General features: G+C 41.8%; 1 protein-coding gene across 1 annotated transcript in view; it reads right to left on the bottom strand.

Annotated features, from left to right (window-relative positions):
* IL17RA (interleukin 17 receptor A) overlaps positions 1-24,566 on the bottom strand; it is a 99,461-nt gene that overhangs the window by 13,438 nt on the left and 61,457 nt on the right. The window contains exon 9 of the mRNA XM_030214119.1: positions 4,793-4,886. Coding sequence (XP_030069979.1) covers positions 4,793-4,886 — 94 coding nt within the window. The remainder of the gene's footprint in view (positions 1-4,792; positions 4,887-24,566) is intronic.

Raw genomic sequence — 24,566 nt, 5'->3', positions numbered from 1 at the left:
TTGTGCATGCAAATTGGGACTGCGACTAAATTTGCATACACAATTTGTGACAACCTTTATATAAAGAGGGCTATTGTCCATGCGGAGCAGAGGAGCCTAATGATTAGAGCAATGGGCTGAGAACCAGGGGACTCAGGTTCAAATCCTACTTCAGCTCTTTCTGATTTTTTTAAAAAATTGTGAATCTTAAAAGTACACTGCTTCAACAGAAACCTGCAAGCCTGAAGGCTAAGGAAGCAGTGTACTTTCAAGTACAGTGGGTATTTTTTTGTCCTTGGAGCGCTAAGAATTAAAAAAATAATAATAAAGAGATGAAGTGGGATTTGAACCACAGCCCCCTGATTTTCAGCCTGCTGCTCTACCCATTAGGCCACTTCACCACACTACATAAAGGTCTATTGAGACATTAATTTAAAAATATATATATATTAGCACCATGAACATCTATAGCTCCTGAAGCTGTCACAGCGCTAGGTATCCCTAATTTCATATTCGGGGAGGGAGGGGAAACTGCAATGACTGGGGGATTAAGGGTGTGACTTCCCTTTATCCTTTCAGTGGACAGCTGCTCAATTGGAGCAAAGTAATGAATGCCTTTGTGTTTGTGGTATGAATGTCAGTTTTTGCTTTGTTTTGACCTACTATCTTAAGCAAGAGATTTGTCTTCTTTCCTATCTTTTAATAATAATTGTATATTAAAGTTTTTGTGAATAGTTACTTGGCAAACCGTTCTGTTTTGCTAAGCAATAAGTAACGGTATAGTAAATAAACGATAAACAATAAACCTTTCTGTAACCTGGAGGTGCCAGGTATCAGGTCTGAATTCCAAAGTCTTTCTTTTTGGATACAGACGTAGACATCGCTTCCCCTTCTGTAATCAGAGTTGGACGTCCATATTTTGTCATCTCCCTTGTCCTTCCCAAAATACACCCAGGCCACACCCACTTGCCATAAGGATGTACTGCAGTTTTAGATGCCCTTATCCTGGCTTCATAAAATTAGGGATTTGGACGTCTATGCAATATGGCTAGTTTTAAGACATCCAAACATGAATACAGCTTCTAAAACAAGGGTCCAACTACGCTAATGCACACTAAAGTTGTAGTGTACATTATTAACTCTAGGGAAGGGGTTCTCAAACTAGTCCTTGTGACATAAGAATAGCCATACTGTAATACTGCAGGTTTTCAACCCTGTTCATCATGGTGCACACCCAGCCAGTTGAGGTCTTCAGGATATCCCCATTGAATGGGGATATCCGGAAAACTCCAATTGGTCAAGTGTGCCCCAAGGACTGAGTTGAAAACCTCTGCCATACTAGCTTAGACCGATTGTCCATGTATTCCAGCAGTGGCTAATCCAGGTCACAAGTACCTGGCAGAATCCTAAATGTTAGGATGATTCCATGCTATTGATCCCAGGGATAAGTAGTGGCTTTCCCCGTGTCTATCTTAATAGCAGATAACAGACTAGCCTATCTTAAACCCAGATACACTCAATTCTAATACCACATCGTCTAGCAACGAGTTCCAAATTTAACTATTCACCGAATGACAAAATAATTTCTTCTGTTCATTTAAAAGTGTTACCACGTAACTTCATTGAGTATCTCCTCATCTTTATATTTTTTGAAAGAGTAAATAATCAATTCATGTTAACTCATGTATTCCATTCAGGATTTGGTAGATTTCTATCATATTCCCTCTCGGTTGTCTCTGTTCCAAGCTGAAGAGCCTTAATTTCATATGAGAGGAGTTTCATTCCCTTGTAAATTGCTCTGAAAGCATATTTAAGAAACAGTATATCAAATAAAATGAACCTGGTGGGGGTGGTGCTGGGCAAGACTTCTACGGTCTGTGTCATGAAAATGGCAGATACAAATCAAGGTAAGGTATACACAAGTAGCAGCACATATGAGTTTATCTTGTTGGGCAGACTAGATGGACCATGCAGGTCTTTTTCTGCCATCATCTACTATGTTACTATGTATGTTAATCAATTTGGTTGCCCTTCTTTGAACATTTTCTAATTCCGTTCTACCTTTCTGAGTTGCATTGACCAGAATTGCACACAATACTCAAGGTAAGGTCACACCATGGAGCAACATGCAGCTATTATAATATTCTTAGTCTTATTTTCTATCCCTTTCCTACTAATTCCTAACATTGTTTGCTTTTTTGGCCACTGCCACTTATTAAGCCAGTCTGGTTTTCAATATATCCTCAATGAATATGCATCAATTAAGTAATCAATATGAGTTCCTATGTTTCAATCCAGTTGCTACCATAAATAGTATACCATATAAATCAAACAACTGCGTTTCCAAATTTGCAATTTATTCTTCTTATTTTTTTATCTTAACAATTTGTTCCTATCTACTTTCATTCACTTTCAAACTTCATTCATACTTCTCACAATTTTAAACCAAAGGAGATCTCATGATACTAGCCTATAGCTCCCTGTGAACACATTAGTAACTTTTCATTGGTTCCCTGCACCTGCGCTAAGTTACTTAGCCGCACAGTTGCTTTATCGCCTTCTTTACAGATTTAACTTTACACTTATCACAAAAGTCACACTATTCACATACAGGAAACCTTAGTTCATAATAATGATATTATTCCTTCCACTTATTGGGAAGTTAATCATGCAGTTGTGTTATTACTTTTCTTGTCAGGATTTTAATTTTGCTTAAAGAGTCACTTATCATTTACAGGACGCCTTAGATCTTATGTCTCTTCATCCACTCAAACAACTTTTCTTCTGGCTTCACAGCTGATATCACGTGAGAGTTCTTTACAGATCCAACATCATTCCAATTACTAGTGTCACGATTCTTCCTTGGATATTCTCCTATAGGCTCACTACAGCAACTTCCGTAATGGCCAAGAATTAACAATCAGCACCAGATGTAACCACAGTGATTAAACCCAACGCTTGCACAGCGTTTCGCCACCTGGCGTCTTCAGGGGTTTAACTGCAATAAAAATAGAATAAAAGCAGATACAACACCCCACTACTGTACAACTTCACTCTTTTATATTTTTAACTGCTAAACAAAGCAATTTCCCCTACCTCTTATCTTCCTACCGGTTGCTTGCACAGGATCGACCTTACTCAAGGGACCTGAAGAAAATGGCGCCGAGATATACTTGAACGCTGGCGCTTGCGCACATTTATCGAACACAAGGGGGACTGTGACCAATCAGAGACCAGAGCTTACAACCCAGCTCACTCTACTTCCTTATTGACCCCAGGCGGAGAAACCGTACCCCATTCATAAATTAGTCTCTGTTCTTATAAGAAGAATAAACTGATGCAAATTTGGAAACGCAGTTGTTTGATTTATATGGTATACAATGAATATGCATAAGATAAATCTGTGCATGCACTGCCTCCATTGTATGCAAATCTCTCTTATGCATATTTATTGTGGATATTTTGAAAACTGGACTGGCTGGGCATTTCCTGAGGACTAGGATGAGAGCCCCTGCTCCAGGTGTATATTTGTAAATCATGATAGGCTGAGATTCAGCAGAAACTTCAGTTCTATCTAGAGACTTGGAAACACTCTGCAAGAGCAAACACAACGTAGGCACATTCCAACCTGCTTCAAATTTTTTAAGATGGGGCAGTGTGCAATTTTTCCTTGGATCTGCTGTGAAAATGAGAAAATCAGCAAAAGACTCCGGCAGACCAAGAAATTTGAAGTTGGATTGCCAATCTGATAACATTTACACTGGAATTTTCAAAAAATGGAGACAAATTTCTGAATACCCTCCTCAAACTTGAGAATGAAATGTGTTTGAAATTTGTAAGATTTTTCAAATGGTCAGGGAAATCCATGGATTTTCTGCCAAGCTTATTTCTGAAAGATTTATTCAAAGTTTTAACCACCTGTTTCACAAAAACAGAGAACAAGATAGAGGAAGGCCCATCCACTCTGCCCAGTTTACTTCCTGGTATAATACAGTAGCCCCAGTTGATTTTCGGCTTTCCTTCAGTTTTCTGCACAGAAAGTAATATTCCCAAAAGTTAGTCAGGAAACGTATTGGTTTCCCAATTAAATGTATGGCCTTAATTTGTTTGGCTCCTTTAAGATGTACCTCCGAGCACTGGACCGTGCATTACTGGCCCAATGCCATTGGACAGAAGAATGCAGATTGCGAGGTTGATCATAATGTGTTTTATTAATTTACTGTGGTAAATTAAGCTGTAGTACAATGCCCTGGGAAGTCGCCCTGAGAAATGACAGTAATAAGGTTAAGTATAAGTGGCAATTACAGAAGACATGATACATTTTACAAGTATTCCTACAAACAACCAAATGATGCCCAAACCCCTTGACTTCTTTTAAAAACTATGAGGTCAATATTCAGCTTGTGGCGCTCGGCATTATGCCCCAAAATTCTATGCTGGGCCGTGTCTGGGCTTCAGCATTGAATTTCCAGGTTTGCGGAGCTGGCAAAAGCACAGCCAATGAAGTGCAATATTCAGCACTTAACTGGCTATGGAGCACTGCATAAAGACAGGACTGACTTTTATGTAGTTCCATTTATGCGGTTACCTTGGTCGATTAAGTGCAAAATATCAGAACTTAACCGACCAAGTGCTCACTTCACCCCTAGAATGCCACCCAAAATAGTTGGTTTTCAGAGTGGCGCTAACTGAACATTTTCAGCATCCACTGAAAATGACCGGATAGCCACGAGCGGGTGATTTAACCGGCCAGAAACGGCTCCTGGCCGGTTAAACAGCTTTGAGTATTGACCTGTACATTTAACTATTTTACCTGGACTGGGTTCTGTGGTTGACAGTGTAGGGCAAGGCAGGGAGACCAAATGTCTTATGCAATCATTTTCACAAGTTTCGAAAAATGCTTGAATCTAGAAGAAAAAAACAGGAGGAAAAAATACAGAGCTCAATAAGACGGTACCTTACATTATTGTGAAGAGGGAAGAAAGGGAAGGGATTTGGGATTCAGCTCATGCCTTTTTCAGTAGTAGCTCAAGGTGAGTTACATAAACTAGGTTTCCAATGCTGAGCAGGAAGCATCCGTTCCAGAACAGCATCTGGGTGCCCCAATTCTGTTCTACAATACTACTACTACTAAACATTTCTAGAGCGCTACTAGGGTTACGCAGCGCTGTACAAATTAACAATAAGGACGGTCCCTGCTCGGAAGAGCTTACAATCTAAAGGACGAAATGTCAAGTTGGGGTAGATAAGTTTTCTGAGAAGAGGTGTAGTGATTAGGTGCCGAAGGCGACATTGAAGAGGTGGGCTTTGAGCATTGATTTGAAGATGGGTAGGGAGGGGGCACGGCGTATGGGCTCAGGGAGTTTGTTCCAGGCATGGGGTGAGGCAAGACAGAAGGGACGGAGCCTGGAGTTGGTGGAGAAGGGTACTGAAAGGAGGGATTTGTCTTGAGAGCGGAGGTTACGGGTAGGGACGTAAGGGGAGATGAGGGTAGAGAGGTACGGAGGGGCCGCAGATCGAGTGCATTTGTAGGTGAGTAAGAGAAGCTTGAACTGTATGCGGTATCTGATTGGGAGCCAGTGGAGTGACTTGAGGAGAGGGGTGATATGAGTATATCGGTTAAGGCGGAAGATAAGACGTGCGGCAGAGTTCTGGATGGACTGAAGGGGGAGTAGATGGCTACGTGGGAGGCCGGTCAGGAGTAGGTTGCAGTAGTCAAGGCGAGAGGTAATGAGAGAGTGGATGAGAGTTCGGGTGGTGTGCTCGGATAAACTACATAAATTTACTAGCATAAACCCTTATCAGTGTACCTAAATTTAGCTCTGCCCAGTTGTGCAGGTCTATGGCAGGCGTAAAGGCTTGTGCCAAAGTGTAGCAGGCACTGCACTAGTTTACAGTATCCTGTAAATTGTATGTGGCAGCCCTGCCCATCCCATGTTCTGCCCACCCGTACACCCTCCTTGCAGGTACGCACTATAGCATTTATGTACTTTTAGAACAGGGGTGCTCAATGTTGGTGCTCAAATTCTGCAACCTAATTGGGTTTTCAGGATTTCCCCAGTGAATATGCATGAGATTTATTATCTATCTACAACGGAGGGAGTACATGCAAATAGATCTCATGCATATTCATTGGGGAAATCCTGAAACCAGACTGGGTTACGGACAAGGAGGAGCAAAATGAGCACCCCTGCTTTAGAATGATGTGCATTAAGTGCAGTATGCAGCACCTTTCTGTGCACTTATGTATTCAAGGTGCACGTAACTGAGTGTGTTTAGTTATTGAATTGCCTTTTATAGGTTATGGACTAGATTCTACCTCGCCAAGATTTCTGCGAAGAAATCGAAGCATATTCTATAAAGTACGCTTTAATTTAGGCGTACTTTATAGAATAAGCCTAAATTTCCACGTAGTTTATAGAATACTGTGAGTGCCGGTCTATGCAACTAAATTTAGTCGTGGTCAATTATGGCAAGTAAAATAAATCCCAATGTCTAAATTAGGAGTGGAGCTTGTGTATTCTATAATTATGCGCATAGATTTTAGAAATGCCCATGACCCGCCCATTCCACGCTCATAACCACACCCATTTTCAACTATGAGACATATTAATGCGCACGTTACAGAATACGCTTAGCAAGTAGTATGCGTAAATTCTAATTAATGGCAATTAGTGCTGATAATTGGTTAACACCCAATTATCAGCTCTGATTAGCTTAACTAATTAAGATATGCACATTGTTATGGAATACGCTTTGATTTCCATGCAAAAATCTCAACGCAATATGTAGAATCCTGAGGTATGTGCATATCTCTGGTATTTAGGCATGAGTACTTAGGCTGGAGTAAATGTTCCACCTAAATTATAGGTGTGTATCTAACTTGTTCTGCTGGCAGTCTATAAATTAAACAGGCTTCTGCTTCCCTTTATAGAATAAGTGCCACTGAGGTACACTCTAGGCACCTAAATATCGATACACAATTAAAGAATTGTTCTCATACCCTCTAATTCTATAAACGTGTGTGAAGATGGGTTGTAATAAAGTACTTGTACTTCATTACAGTACTTAAGTACAATTGTCAGTACTTTTTACTTGTAATGAGTTACATTTTTTTCTAATACTTTTACTTGTAACTCGTTACAAAAAAGCTGTACATTTGTACTTAGTAACGAAGTACAAGTTAAGAAAATTTGTTTTTGGGTATTTGTTTTCTTTAAGTATTCTTTCTTACCTCTGCTTCTTCCTCTCAGGGCTTGCAGAAGATTGGGCCCAAACTTCTGGTCCCAGAAACAGCTGAGACTGGAAGTTCGGGTCAAGCCAGCGTCTAACGTCACATAACCTTCCAGGACAACTGCGAAGGCACACTATCTCCCGCGCGTGGTACTGTGGCTGAGGCGCATAGACTATCGAGCACAAGGGTGCAGTGAGTCATCGGACGTGGAGGACTAGAGGAGTTTTTCTTGGGTGCCACACTGATGGTAAGGAGGCATGGGAACCTCCCAGCACTGAGGAAAAGTAGCTGGCTACCAGGTGACAAACTATAGTTGCTTTCCCTTCTCAAATCTACCATCCCCCACCACATCCCGATGAACGGACCTACCAAACGATGCCAAGCCTGTGTGGTGTTTCAAGGCCACCTCCCTTCAGTCTCAATCAGCTGAGAGCTCCTCCTCTCCGCCAAACAAATCTCCCTCCCACTCCGAAGCCTAACAGGCTGAGAAGCAGGGAGAGATGTGAAAAGCTAAGCTAAAAGGAGGGGGGGAAAAAAGCAGGTTGATAAGCAGGGAGAGCCTAGATGAAAGGAGGGAGGGCTGTGAAAAAAAAAAGGCTGAAAAAAAAAAAAAAAAAGTGGCAGCTCAGCTCAGAGCTGGGAGGAGGGTAGAAGGGGAGAGCTGAGCATGGAGGAAGTTGGAAAGGGAAATTAGAGGAACACACTGGGCAAAGAAGAAGGTGGGAATGGGAGATCAGGGTGAGACATTCTGGATACAGGAGGGAGGAGAGATTGGGGAGAAGGAAAGTGGGAATGGAGATTGGGGGAGCATGCTAGATTTGGTGGAAGGGGAGTTTGAGGGCATGCTGGGCATAGAGGAATGGGGGAGGAGAGATTGGGGAACATTCTGGGTATGAAGGATGGAAAGGGAGATCTGGGGGATATGGTAGAAGGGGTGATCGTGAGAGATGCTGGGCATGGAGGAGGGTGGAAAGGGAGATTAGGGGGAAATGCTGGGCACAGAGAAGTGAAGGTGGAAGGAAAGGTCAGGGATGGTGCAGGAGAGGAGGGAAGGTGGAAAAAGAGATCGGGAAGATGCTGGGCAAGAAGGAAAGAAGGACAGGAGAGATGCCTGGCATTGATGGAAAGGAAAGAGAAGAGAGGGGAGATGTTAGAAATGGGTGGAGAAAAGAGATGGAGAGCTAGATAGAAGCAAAAAAAAGAGGGAGCTGGAAAACTGAAGGATGTGATGAAAAAAAAAAAAATCAACGTCTGACTGGAAGAAATTAAGAAGATAGGAGGAGAGGAAAACATGGCAAATGGACAGGAGGCCCTGGACAGCGATCCAAGAGAAAAGAAGGAGCAGCAACTGGGATCACTATGCTTAAAAAAATAAAAATTACCAGGCATAAAGGTAGAAAAATAATTTTATTTTCCATTTATTGATTGCAATGTGTCGGTTTTGGGAATTAACATCTGCTATCTGTATAGTTTGCACTGTACGTAAGGAAATGCAATCTTTTCTATTTCTGTAGTGCTGAATGTAGAGTCTGGCTTCTTGAGCTTTCAAGCTAATTGTTGTTTACATATTTCTACTCTTAGGGGCCCTTTTACTAAAGCTTAGTACTAACGGGAATTAGTGTGCGCTAAGTGCCCTGTGGCCTATAGGTATAAAATAGGACGTGCAGCATTTAGTGTGTTCTAATTCCATCAGCATTTGCTAATTCCATCAGCATTTGCTAAGCTTTAGTGAAAGGACCCCTTAGTTTGTGGTCACTTATCCTGTATTTGTGCTTGAATATATAATTAGAACTGCTGCTTTTGGAGAGAATTAAAGTATGGCTAAATGCTCTACGATGATGCATACATCTAGTCACTTCTTGAAAACACTCATCAACTTATATTAACTTATCTGAGTATAATGAGAAAGGCAAGGAGATTCCTGAGAAAGGCAAGGACAAATTAAACTCAGGTATACATATAGAGTATCACATAACATGTAAAATGAGTTTATCTTGTTGGGCAGACTGGATGGACCGTACAGGTCTTTATCTGCCGTCATTTACTATGTTAATGCTGCACAAATACTGTTCTTGCAGCCATTGTTATAAACTGTGGTGCTTTGCAGAGCCTGTGCATATTCCTTCACTGTGTAGGAACCTATAAAAGTACAGTAGTAAGTATATTGTTGCTCTAGAGCCCAGTGTAATATTTATAGCACTGTCTTTTCATAGGTGTTAAGGCTGTTATGGTGTGATAAGTTTCCTATACGGGTTTTGAGTGTCTTTTCAAGGTGTATTATTTTGCAAAGTGTTTGGGTCTTTCTGAAAGCAGGCTGCTTTAAACGAAGAACGTTCAATCCATTCTACAGTTTGTTTACAGTTGCTGATCAGTTGTTTAGTCAAAAAAAGATGTACTGTTGGGCCTTAACTCAGCTTTTGATAAAACATCAAATAAGAAAGATTAAAATAATGATGTGTCCAATTTCTTCAATAGCTTCAACAGGCACCACAGTTTGTGGGGAAAGAGGAAAGAGAGAATGACAGATTGTTGCCCAGCTTGTTAAAAGACTATTAAACTTGTAATTTCATGTATTATGTTTCTGTTCCATTGTACCCTCAGAGATCTAGACAGATCATAAGTTGATATGTATACACATTCTCAATACAGTACTGCTGCTTGTAAACATACTAATTCTGTGGTCCAATTTGTTAAGAATACTTTTTACTTTGTAGTAGAAAAAAGTTGTTTTAAGAGCTGTACTTTATTACTTTTGAGTGTTTTTTTCTTTTAATAAGACTTTCTACTTTTACATCACTACTTTTGAAGCCAATAATTTTACTTTTTACTTAAGTACTTTTAAAATGTAATGGTCCCATCACTGTTTGTGTGTACAAATTATAGAATAGTGTCAGCTGCGTGCATACCCTAATATATTAATTAGTTATTACATAGAAACACAGAAAAATGTAGGCAGATAAAGGCCATATGTTCTATCCAGTCTGCACATCCATGCCATCAACTCTCCCTATCACTCCCTTAGAGATCCCATATACTCATCACAAGCTCTCCTGAATTCAGATACTGTTTTCATCTCCACCACTTCCACCAGGAGGCCGTTCCATGAATTCATCACCTTTTCCGCGAGGAAGTATTTCTTCAAATTATTCCTGAGTTTGTCCACTTTCACCTTCATCCTATGCCCCTTGTTCCAGAGCTTCCTTTTAATTGAGACTCACCTCCTGTGCATTTATGCCATGTAGATATTTTAAATGGCTTTCATATCTGCCCTCTCCCCTGCCTGAGTAAAATAATCTAAGTCGGGATTCTGCAAATTGCACGCAACTACTAGAGGCATAGATGTGGAAAGGACATGGGCAGGTTGGGGATGTGCCTAGCAGTAGGATACTAGAAGTTACTTGCCTATCTTCCTACAGTTAGGCGTGAGTATTTATACTAGCCTTTCAGCTAATATAAGTGCTTGAGGCGAAAGTTAGATTCACAATTGTGGTCTTAAACTAGTAATTTTTTTTTAAACAGCAATAGCGTGCACAATTGCTATTATAGAACTGGCATTTTGCATGTATCATCCTGGCACTTAACTTTAGGCAACCTATAGAGAATTACCCCCCTTAATTATATAAAATTTCCCAAAAATTGCACATGCAAATTAAATGAATAACGTGTGCATCCCAGAAAAGGTGGTGCAGAAATGAAAGGGTCATGGGCGTGGATTCCACCTATGCCCCCAATCATAGAATAAGGGGGTTCCGCATGTAAAGTTAGGTGGGGGCATTTGCACTGTGTTTTTGTTGGTGCAAATTAGGCATGGTTTATAGAATAGCGCTATTCTATAAACCATGCCTAATTTTAGAACAGTGCTGAAACGGGGGATTTTTCCAAGTCGAATTTTTAGGCGCAATTTATGGAATTCACCACTTAATGTGTATGTGAAGGGCAATTCAATAACAGGATATCTACAATTATGCACCCAGAAGGCGCCTGGTGGAGCCTATTTTATACAGGTATATAGGTGCCTACTTTCCTATACAAAATATATCCTACCTGTATGTATGTGTGTATGTGGAGGAGTAGCCTAGTGGTTAGTTCAGCGGACTCTGATCCTGGGGAACTAGGTTCGATTCCGCTTTGAATGTAATTGGAAAAACCACAGAAAAGCAGTATATAAGTCCCATTCTGATATATATATATATATATATATATATATATATATACTGTGAGAAGGAAGAGGCTGTCCTACCCTGGTTAGGCCCCTAGAGGGCGCTGTTCCCTAAAATGTCCAGGGAGAAGGGCTGGGTGAGTCACTAAAGGGAGCCAGTAAGGGGTGTATAGCAGGAGGTCGCTAGGACCGAGGAGAGTCCTGGAGGAGGAAACAGGTGCAGCAGGTTATGGGCTGGGTCCTGTTTGGCCATTAACCACTTAATACCCCACCTGAGTTGTGAGGGAGAAGGAGAGCTGGTAGCTGAAGCAGGAGGATCCCCATGAGAAGTATTGGCTGAGCCCTTTGGACTGCTGGTGAACTGTGTGCAAAGCAAGGAAGCTGGCTGGGGTAAGAAGGCCCTAGAGTATCAAGAATAAGAACTGTGTGTTCAAAGAGGTACTGTATGTCCAAGATGAAAATACTGTGTCTAGAACAGTGAAGAGGTACTGTGTTTCCCAGATGAAAAGACTGTGTGTCTAGAGCTGGGTGCTACAAGGAGGGACTGTGTGTCCGGGACTGAGTTAATACTGAGAAAAGACTGTGTGTCTAGAGCTGTGTGCTACAAGGAGGGACTGTGTGTCCAGGACTGAGTTAGTACTGAGCCCAGATGCCTGTGTGGGAAGGCTCAGGGGGAAGAAATCTGTTGGGTATTGAACTGTGCAAGAAGAAATGTTTAAGCTGGAAGTTTGCACTGAGTAGGAAGAAATGGTTAAGCTGGAAGAACTGTTTAAGCTTGTGAAAGTGTTTTAAGCTAAAAGAAGTGTGCCCAGAGGCTGGAATAAAGATTTGTATGAGAAAAATCCTGTTGATAAGACCTGACTATGTTTGTCTTTTTGAGAACCAGGTCACCACGAGTAGAAAGGGGTAGGATACTAATTTGCATAAAATCTGCATACTGAGAACCAGCTCACCCTGAGTGAAAGAGGGACCTGGGATCCTGAGGTGGGAGCTTCATCTTCACAATAGCCTCATCATCTTCACAATACATACACACACACACACACATATATACACACGCACACACAGTGCAATCCGCATAAGTGCAAGGGTCTGGGACCAAAGAAATGAATGCAGTTAACCGGAGCGTGCACTTAACCATTGTGACCCAAAGAAGCTTGACATCTGTTAAACCTATGTACAGTACTGTTTATTATTATACATACAGTATACAGTCTCAGTTAACTGATGTTAGACTTACTTGAAGTAATCAGTTATAGTCCTCTGTACACTATTGGGTCTGTGAGTTCCATAGACTATGTCTGCCAGATGGTAAAAACTGTCATAGCACTGACATCCAGTGGCCTCCAGATAGGCCCGCACGGTGTTGCAAAAGTGACAGGAGGAGGTTGTTGAATTTCATCAGCATGTGCCTCGCTGCTCATTTCATCATCTGTTTCATCATCAGCCGTTGTTGCCTGCGTGTAGGCGCATATCTCGACATCAGTGCTGTCAGCTGTTTGTAGATCATAATCAACAGCTACATAGCGATGAAACTCTTCAGTAACACCAGCTGGGATGTCTTCAGTAATACCAGCTGGGATGTCAATAACCTGTTCATCTGAAGCGTTTGCAACAGCTGCATCTGTTTCATCCCTCTCCACATCCTTAACAAAGCTTGCCCGCTTGTAGCAGTTCACAATGGTTGCCTGTGTAACATAATTCCAGGCTTCTTTCTGCATATGTAGGGAATCCAACAGTGATAGATTACGAGCCAGTTCAACAGGACGTTTATCCTTGCCAGTCTGGTCATCCATAACGCTCATCAGATGACGCAGCACAAGAGCCCAATAATGTTATTTGAAATTGGCTATTATGCCCTGATCCAGAGGTTGGATCAGAGAGGTAGTGTTTGGTGGCAGGAAGACCACCTTGACGTTAGACAGCCTGACATCATCCCTGTGTGCAGCACAATCATAGGCAGTCGGTGGCCTAACTGTTTGGGGAGGCTAAAGGGGGCAGGGTTAGGGGTGGAGCTTAAATCCATAATTGTCTGATAACACACAGAAAAAATAAATAAAAATAAGTCACAATTAATACCTTTTATTAAATATAGATATTAGATATGTATCATATGTCAAAGAATAAAGTGGTTGCTCAAAGCATATACTAACCACAATCGATCGCTCAGCTGCAAAACACTATGCACAATTTTGTGCAAAAACACACTCAGAACCTTACTGTACCATAAATATTACACTGGGCAGAACCTAATACACCAATATACCACCCATACAGAAAATGCAGACCGTCAACAATATGAAACAAGGGATCATAATATCACAATTCTCATGTAGAGCCACAAAACACCCTCATTCATGTTTAATGTGGGATAAAATGCCATAAATAAGTAAATAAATATAAACTTTTAATGTTGAGCACCTGATTCTCAAAGTGGACATATTCCAAACACTATAATGAAAATAAAATGATTTTTTTCTACCTTTGTTGTCTGGTGACTGTTTTTCTGATCGTGCTGGCCCAGTATCTGATTCTGCTGCTATCTGTCCTCTTAACTCCGTTTCCAGAGCTTTCTTTCCATTTCTTTCTTTCCTTTCCTCCTTTCTTCTTCATTTCTGGCAGCTTCTGCCAATTTTCTTCATCCATGTGCAGTTTTTCTCCTCTCTTTCTTTTCCCTCATCTCCTTCCTCACTCTTCCCTCCCCTCCACCCATGTCCAGCATTTTTTCTCTCTCCCCTCCCCTCCTCTCCCTTGCCCTCCATCCACCCATGTCCAGTGACCCTTCTCTCCCCCTGCCCTGCAAGCACCCATACACAGCAACCCTCCTCTCCCCTGCCCTCCATACACCCATGTCCAGTAGTGATCCTCCTTCCCCTGCCCTGCATGCACCCATTATACCCAGCGACCCTTCTCTCCCCTCCTTCCACAAATGCCCAGCAACTCCCTTCTCTCCCCTGCCACCCCCTCCCGAGTTGTTTGGCAAATTCCTCCCCTCCCTCCTCCCTCCGGATCCAGTCCACTCATGTCACTGACCTAACTCTTCTGAGCTGTCAGCGCTAACTCTACCCCGCTGCGCTGGCGCTGCCGGCGTTCGCGCTTCAAAATGGCCGCTGAGACTTACAGGGCGGCCTCTAAGACTTCAGCAGAAGTCTCGCGAGGCCGCCTCTGGAAGTCTTGGCGGCCATTTTTAAAGTGCAAACGCCGGCAGCGCCAGTGCAGCGGGGGACAGTTAGCGCTGACAGCTCCGAAGACGAAGAGTCAGGTCGGTAACGTGAGGGTCCGGAGGGAGGGGGAGGAGCCGGCTCGCTGCGGCTGGGGAGGCTTAGCCTCCCCAAGCCTTCGATACCGGGCGCCTATGAGCACAATTATCACAAAGCTTCAAAATCTGATGCTTTTGTGCCCGCATTCTAGTGTCTAACTTCTTTAGCCACTGCTTCAAAAATTTCCACAGTCATCCATGAATTTGCATTAGCCTCGTATGACACAGGAAGTCGCTTAACTTTCTTGAAGCAACGGGGCTGTTTGCTCTTTCCAATGACGAGGGGTTCCAACTTCTCGCTCCCATCCATATTGCAGCAAAGGAGGATTGTCAGTCGGTCCTTCGATGTTTTTATCTCCAGTAGTTTTGGCATGTTTGAATGCAAGTGTTCCATCAGGAATAGCTCATCAGTAGAGACCGTTTTTGTCAGCATTGAAAATGTCACAAGGTGCAAACTCGTTCAAGATGGTAGGAAGAACCGAAACAACCCAATTTTCAGCACCAAAGTCATCAGCGTCTTGTTTCTCACCATGCTGTTCCTTGAATTTTATGTTGTTCCTCTCCTTCCATCTTTCCAACCATCCCAACAGTGGCTTTGAATTTAGTTAGTCCAAGACTTTCAGCTAGCTGATTAGCTTTCTCCATAAGCAGTGGACCACTGACAGGAAACTGTCTGCTCCTGACTCGAGAAAACCACTGAAGACCATCTTCTACCTCCTCAGCTTTTCCTGCCCTTTTACGTTTCCTGTGTGGATTTGTATTGTTTTGCCAGTCTTCCAGAAGCTGATGTTTCTGCTTCAAGACACATGAAATTTCACTGGGATTGACACCATATTCTTTAGCAATAGATGCTGGACTTACTTTTTCTAATTTTTTCAAGAACTTCTATTCGTTCTGCCAGTGTTAAAATCTTACAGTTCCACCGCAACGACAACTCCAGTGTACACTCTTAACAACATTCTTTCGCTTATTCTGCCTGTGGAAGTTAAAGGGGTGGTAAATTTGAAATCTCATTGGTTGTCACGCGCCAATTGGCTTCCAAATTCCGTGAGCGTACTTATGCGGAGTCTTTCCTGCAGAGGAGCGGTCTTAAACCATGCATATAAGCGAATCTTGCACTTATCAGTGGTGCGCTAAACCGGTTTGTCCCTATAGAAATTGATGGCGCCAAAAACGGGACCGAAGTACGGCTTGCAGTTAAACAAAGCATGCACTTAAATGGACTGCACTGTATATATATATATATATATATATATATACATACACATATATACATATACATATATATATATACATACATACACATACACATATATATATACACACACACTAGTAAAAAGGGCCCGTTTCTTAACGCAATGAAACGGGCGCTTGCAATGTAATGAGTTCCTGCCATTAAATGTTTCCACAGTTGTATTCTGAATATAATTGTTGTTTACATGTGTAAGATTTCTTTATATACACTATTTTTTGTGTAAACTGTGTTACAATGTGGTAAAAGTTTTCCTTGTTTAGGCCCTTCAACTACTTTAACAATCACATCAGAAGAGCTCCTTACTCATGAGAATGCAACATACAGTTGCCCATGTGAGAGACAGAGTAACAGTGTGTTTTACAGACAGTGTAAGAGAGAGATACACAGAGTGATTGTGTGTGTGTGTGTGTGTGTGTGTGTGTGTGAGAGTGACAAAGTGATTAAATGTTTGTCTTCCCTTCCATTCTGTGCACTTGCCTCCACTGATATTCGTACCTCCCTGTATATGATTGTTTGTTAGAGATTCAATCCACTCCACTTCCCTCCTCCAAGTTCCGTTCTAGCTGATTGGTTCTTCGTTGCTATGACGTTGCGTTTGTTTGCTTGGCAACTATGCAGCGTTCCGTTTCCTCGACATGAGGGCGGGGACAGTGGCAGCCAATGAAACGCTGAACTACAGACTTACGAACCCTACACAGCCAGTGCCAAGGAGTCAGCTTCAGAACATTGGAGGTGCTTATGTATATATATCTACACATATATACACACACACACATTTTAAAACAACTTAGGCGTGAATTACTTACCCAGCCATAGAGGTGGTGTAAATGTTTATGCTTAAATAGTAACTTACAGTATTTTGTATACACATATAAGAGGGAGCCCAGCCCATGTATACCACCACCTTGCAAATGCATGCTCTGTAAGTTAAGTGGGTGTATGAAGAATCGCGCTTAGGTGGAATTTTGGCACCTATGCTTTTAAAAGCCATTATTCTAAATATTAATGCATGTAATGGGTGTTTAAATGTTAGCACCTGTTTTGTAGAATTGCCCCATACTGGCATATTCACCTTTTAAATGCACACACGAGTGCATATGCCAACAGGTCACCTAAGTGGTATTCGGTAACTATGAACATATCCGTGATATTGTATACTTTGGAAAAAAGGTGGGAGAGAGAAGATATGATAGAGATGTTTAAATACCTACATGGCATAAATGCACAGAAGGTGAGTCTCTTTCAATGGAAAGGAAGCTCTGGAACAAGGGGGCATATGATGAGGGTGAAAGGGGATAGAAGCAGTGTGTTTTTTCTAGCAAAAAAATGCCATACTCAAATACTAGGCCACCCTTCAGGGTTGCGGTGATCACTGAGGGACCCACCAACCAGTCACAGAATCCGTGACAAGGCAGAATTGGCATACAGAGCCTGAGTTCTTTTATTAAAACTTGGGGTCCATGGGACAATTTTAGCAGACAATGGAAAAGGTGCCGGTGCTCAGTACCCCCAAGTACCCCCTTCAAAAAAAGTCCTGGATATAAGTAACCAAAGGAAATACTTCTTCACAGAAAGGGTGGTGAATTCGTGGAAAGGCCTCCCGGTGGAGGGAACAAAAACAGTATGTGAATTCAGGAGAGCTTGGGACGAGTACATAGGATCTCTAAGAGAGTGATAGGGAGAGTAGACGGCATGGATGGGCAGACTGGACAGGCCATATGGTCTTTATCCGCCTACACTGTTCTATGTTTCTCTATTTTTCTATGTATAGTTTGCAGGTGAGCATACACATTGGTGGTGTCCAGGTAGGGTGCACATTTATGAGCATAACTTAGAGATACTATAAGATACAAGTGTATCATTAGAAGTTCGGTGTGAGTATTTACCTTCTATGGCTAGTATAAGTGCTTAAACCTAAGTGCAAATCTGAGAATATAGCCTGCTAAGTCAGTACTCTATAAAGGAAACTAGGCACCTAGTTTCCTAATAGTATAAGTGGGTGTTTATATTTAAGTGTACTGTTATAGCATTATCCCAATATAGCAAGAATCATGTGCTATTTACCCTTAAAGTATATTATTATGCACTGCAGTAAACTGAGATGCAAAGCACTTCATTATTATGCAAATTCAATAACAGAGCTTGTGTTTAACTTCACAAAGTGCATTATTTGCAGCAAGGTTAACACCAGCTCTAAGCTAGTATTACCTTTCCTCTCAGAAGCATCGGGACATTGCGTGTCGGGAGGGGGGGGGGCTGGGGAATGGGTATTTCAGTATCAGGTGGTTAATGAGGGTGGAGTGCTGGGAATTTGAGCGCCACAGGGTAGGGGGATGGGAAGATTTGCTGTCAGGGATGTTGCCTGGCAGTGTGGGGGGGGGGGGGGGGGGGGAGGGTTAAGGCATCCTATGACTGATCCCTTTATAAGAAAGCGGGCATGACTTTGGGCCCACCGTCTGCATTGCTTAAATACCTGAACCCAGCAACACGATGAAACCAAAGAACATAATGGACATAACTTAACTCTTCCTCTATATGATTCCCTAATATGTTTGTTTGTTCCACATGAGCCCTATTCTACCATAACATCACTGTGTAACTGTTTATACCAGAATTGGCGAACGCCTCTATGGTACTATTGTAAGCCACATTGAGCCTGCAAATAGGTGGGAAAATGTGGGATACAAATGTAACAAATAAATAAATTGCTGCAGCCAGGAATGCAGGTAGGGTGCAAAGTTACACTTATTGAATGCTATAAGTTATGTACATATCTCTGGAAAACAGGTGCACACACTTACTCCAACTCTATGGCCAGCATAAGTGCTGACATCTAAATGCAAAGAGGAGGAAAACCAAAAAAGATCCCACATGGAACGTTGCAAAACACATAACAGTGGGAAGGTGGAGATGGCTTGAGAAGAACCAGGTACGCAGGTTGATCATAATAACCAAAACATTTTATTTCTTGTACTTGCAGTAACATTCAATGCCCAACGGGGCACTGTGTTTCAGCACCAAGTGCCTGCCTCAGGGGTCTGTTAAACATGAAATATAAATGAGGTAAGAAATAAAACACAGAACATAAAACAATATCAAAAGAAATTAATCCAAATGAGATACGTAAATGCCAGATCAGTAGTAAATAAAACAGAAATTATAACAGACTGGATCACTTCAGACAATCTTGACCTACTATTCATCACTGAAACCTGGATCCATGACCTTAAAGATCCCATAATCTTAGATTTATGCCCACCAGGATACAAAATTACCCACTGGACAAGAAACAGAAAAAGAGGAGGAGGAATAGCCATAACATACAAATCCGAGTTCACCATCACAACCATTCTACCACAACTTGAAATCGCCTCAGTAAGAATTAAATCACCCAAACTTGCAGGAACACCTTAACGCAGTCCTTTTCTATAGACCACCAGGCAACTGGCAAGATTCCCAAACACTTTATGGACTTTATCTCGAATACTTGTGTATCTACCTCAAATCTTATCATAATAGGAGATATCAATCTGCACCTAGAAGACCTCAACTCAACAAACACCCTAGAATGCGAAGAGTTCCTACAATTATGGGATCTTCACAGGACAAACACGCATCCAACTCACATCAAAGGACGCTCACTAGATATCGTCACATACAAATTCGATCCCGACTCAAATCTTATACTAACAGACACAAAATGGACACCCACACCGTGGTCCTACCACTATAAAGCAAACATCTCCCTCCAATGGCAAACGAAAGACTCAACGAACAAACAAGAATGAAAAACCTACACCACGAGAGGAAAAATAGACCCGGTAACATTCTAGCAACAAATTTACCACAACTGATGGCCAATAAAGGCAGATACAAATCAATTCCTCCTAGAATGGGACGAGAGATGCAGATCCATATTAGACAATATCGCTCCAACCCAAACCAGAACCTTACACAGAAAGAACTCAATACCATGGTTCAATGAAGAACTGAAAAAAACCACAAGTTAGAAGGCTAGAACGTGCATGGAATAAAAAGAAAGACGAACCCCCACACTGAACGCCTGGAAACTGTAGGGGTATTTCCCTGTGATCTAGCCTAAGCTGGTCTTGGCCTATACAAGCCTATGACATCTTGGTATAATAAGATGGCTGCTGCAACTCTCTGACCTGCACATCTCTGTGTCAGCAAGATCCAGCTTCAGCTTGTGGAAAATCACTGACAGGCTTGCTGAAGCCAAGGACATTCTGTGTTCCAACCATCCCCCTTCTATCTCTGAGACGCTGGGAAGGGAGTCATACTCATGGCACCAGAAGTTACCATCTCCAAGGTCACAAAACAAAGAACTCTTCTTACCCATGCACTGTACTGTATGAGAGGAGAATTGGTCCAGGCTATCCCCCGACAGAGAGGTCTGGAAGAACGCAGGGAGAGTGGGAGAAAAAGAGTTAGTCGGAGACCCTCGGAGGAGGAGTACCTGTGAAGGAACTGAGAAATCCAGCAAGGCTCAGGGTGAGCTAGAGACTGTATGATACCAACCTTGTGACCTGCATAACTGGTGCAAATACCTGTGGCAGAGATATTGGCTCTGATAACCAAAGGAGAGACGGGAACCTGCTTGTTTGCTGACAAAGACCTGCACTACATAAGACACAGACAGCTAAGATAGCGTCTGGGGAGATTCTGCTCTGGTCTTATCTGAAGCCGTCATCAGGACACCGTGGTAAGATCACAGTGATATATTTCCTGGTCTGGGGTTAGGCAGTGGTTTTATCTAAGTACGACTGGTTTATGTCAGCTCTTGGTCAGGGACAGCTGCTAATGTGTATTTTGCATAAGATGTGATAAGGTTTCATAAGGATCATTAGGATATCATTTGTACTGTTCTAATCATTACTGTACGTAGTCTCAGGATAATCAGAGTGTAGTTAGACAATATATTTTGTTAGTGTGCATATCAGTAACAGATATTATATATTGCATATAAGCTATTGCAGAATGTTTCTATTTTTCTACCTGTAATAAATAATAACAATTATCTGTGACGTGGCTTTGGTTCTTTGGCAAAGCACAAAACACTGGCAGGGTGCCAGCACAAGGTTCCTTTATAATATCCCCTAGACTGAGCGGGAACCTTGTAATAAGTATTATCAGGGAATAATTATTGCCCTAATTACTTATTTTCATCCTACAAAACAACTCCAAAAAAAATACAAATATGCCATAAGCCAAACCAAAAGACTATATTACAAAACTAAAATTGGACCTAATTACAAGGACAAACATAAACTCTTCCAACTCGTGAATAAAATATTTGATACTACACCAGTCACAACCAACAACAAAGATGTTCCAGAAGCAGACAACCTTGCAAGTTACTTCAAAGAGAAAATCGTACAACTAAGACTTAAGATACCTGTCAGTACCATCGACTATGCTGAATTCCTTGACTGCCTAGACCCAGACCCTGGCATATACCCAGCAGACAGAACCTGAACCAACTTCGAGAACCTATCAGAGGATATCATCTCCCAAACGCTCAAAAGATTTGCCAAATCTCATTGTAAACTAGATATATGTCCAAACAACCTCATGACATCTGCTCCTCAACAATTTATAACAGTTATAACGAAACACTTGAATTATATGTTACAAAATGGACTCTTCCTGAAGGAAAAAGGAAACATTCTACTTACCCCCATACCTAAAGATGCAAAGAAACGTGCCAGTGAACTATCTAACTACAGACCAGTAGCATCCATTCCCTTAACAACCAAACTAACGGAAGGAATAGTGACTAAACAACTCACACACTATTTAAATAAATTCTCAATACTCCACGACTTCCAGTCAGGATTTCGGTCTAACCACAGCACCGAAACAGTACTAGTTACACTCATGACTAAATTTAAACAAATGATTGCTACTGGAAAAAACATACTACTCCTACAATTTGACATGTCAAGCACTTTCGATATGGTTGATCACGGAATACTACTACACATCCTTGAGTACTTCGGAATTGGCAGTAACGTTCTCAACTGGTTCAAGGGATTCCTAACCACACGATCATACCAAGTGACATCCAACTTGAATACTTCATCCACATGGATACCCGAATGCGGAGTCCCACAGGGATCCCCCCCATCTCACCGACTCTATTCAACTTAATGACGATACCCTTGGCCAAATTATTGTCAAACCAAAACCTCAATACATATACGCAGACGATGAAACGATCTACATCCCATTTAAGCAGGATCTAAAGGAAATCTCCAACGAAATCAACCAAAGTCTCCATATCATGCACTCATGGGCGGATGCATTTCAGCTGAAACTCAATGCAGAAAAAACCCAATGCCTAATACTTACCTCTCAATATAACACAAACAAATTTACCACCATTAACACACCAAACCTGAAACTCCCAATTTTGGAAACCCTAAAAATTCTTGAGTTACCATCGATCGACACCTAACACTCGAGAGCCATGCGAAAAACACAACCAAGAAAATGTTCTACTCAATGTGGAAATTAAAAAGAGTAAGACCTTTCTTCCCAAGAACTGTTTTCCTTAACCTGGTACAATCAATGGTGCTCAGTCATCTAGACTACTGCAACGCACTATACGCCGGCTGTAAAGAGCAAATAATCAAGAAACTACAAACAGCCCAGAACACTGCAGTTAGACTCATATTCGGCAAAACAAAATATGAAAGTGCTAAACCCCTATGAGAAAAGCTACACTGGCTCCCACTTAAAGAACGCATCACGTTCAAAATATGCTCCCTAGTTCACAAAATCATTCACGGAGATGCACCAGCCTACATGTCAGACTTGATAGACTTACCACCCAGGAATGCTAAAAGATCATCCCGCACATTCCTTAATCTGCACTTCCCCAACTGCAAAGGTATAAAATACAAACTAATGCATGCGTCAACCTTTACCTACCTGAGCACACAGTTATGGAACGCATTGCCATGCAACTTAAAAACGACTTACGAACTAACCAACTTCCGCAAACTACTGAAGACTCTCTTTAATAAGGGATACCATAAAGATCAACAAATGTGAACACACACCACTCCCCCACATAAATTCGAAACTGTCTTATAATATATGCTTGTTATATTACTATTATGTTTTATCATTATCATGTTAACCAAGACCCTTCTGTAACACCAAATGTCTATTTTCTAATATATTTCCACCATTCATGATGTATTGTAAGCCACATTGAGCCTGCAAAGAGGTGGGAAAATGTGGGATACAAATGCAATAAATAAATTAATTAATTAATCAATCTCCCTCATTAATATAGATGTTAAGATCCTAGCCAAAATTATGGCTGAGAGGCTGAAGGAGATACTTCCCACCCTGATACATGAGGATCAGTCAGGCTTCATAGCACGACGACAAGTAGCAGACAACATTAGACGCACTCTAAATCTTATCTGGGGGGCACAGAAAAGGGGCGACTCCCTAGCACTCCTCACGGTCGACGCTGAGAAGGCGTTTGATCGGGTCGAATGGGAGTATTTATGGGATGTAATGCTGGAGATGGGATTGGGAAGTGTTTTCGTGGGATGGGTAAAAGGCTTGTACTCAACACCGGTGGCTAGGATTAAAGTGAACGGGGGCTGGTCAAGTCAATTTGCTATTCAAAGGGGAACTAGGCAGGGGTGCCCCTTGTCCACACTACTATTTGCGATCTCGATAGAGCCGCTGGCCCAAAGAATTAGAGAATTAAGGGATGTTAAAGGGGTTAGGATGGGGGGGAGGGATCACAAAATAGCATTATTTGCAGATGACATTTTATTCTATGTGGGAGCACCATTGCTGACATTACCTATAATTGTGAGGGAATTAGATGCATTTGGAGCATTGTCGGGATTCAAAGTAAATTTCGACAAATCTGAAATAATGGGAATAACAATATCAGAACATGAAAAAGAGCAAATGGGAAGACACTTTGCATTCCGGGTAGTAACCACTAGTTTTAAATACTTGGGTATTTGGATTCCATGTGACTTAGATAGCTTATATGTGTTGAATTATGTTCCCCTAATCAGAGAAATACGAAAGGACCTAAATAGATGGAAGATGAGCTGGCTGTCCTGGTGGGGCAGGATAGCAGCCATAAAGATGAATATTTTACCTAGATTACTGTTCTTGTTCCAAACCCTACCAATCCCAGTCCCAAAGGGGGAGCTACAGAAGATACAAACAGAGTTGGGTGGGTTTGTATGGGGAGGGCAGCAAGGAGGGAGAGGTATGCCAAATATACTTTGGTATTACTGGGCAGCTCAACTGAAACAAATTGGTGTATGGAGCAAAGTGGATCTGTCGCCTATCACTAGGTTGGAACAGATTTTTGTTCAGGGGGGGCGGCTTGACGCCCTTCTATGGGGCTCTACTCCAGAAGTTAATTATATGAAGATGGCATTAAACCCTTTTGTTTCTCATCTACTTACGCTGTGGGGAATGCTCAAGAAAAGGTTACGGGGAACCCAGCACAAATCTACCTATGCTTGGATTACCCAGGAACCTGGATTTCCAGGAGGGAGGGACGGTAGGATATTTTCTACATGGTTCCAAAAGGGCTTGATTAGATTCCGGGATTTCCTAGACAATGGTTCAATTAGAAATTTTACTGACCTTAGAAGGGAATATGACT

Source organism: Microcaecilia unicolor, chromosome 9, assembly GCF_901765095.1.
Source record: "Microcaecilia unicolor chromosome 9, aMicUni1.1, whole genome shotgun sequence".
Taxonomy (NCBI): domain Eukaryota; kingdom Metazoa; phylum Chordata; class Amphibia; order Gymnophiona; family Siphonopidae; genus Microcaecilia; species Microcaecilia unicolor.
This window is presented reverse-complemented; position numbering and strand designations above follow the sequence as displayed.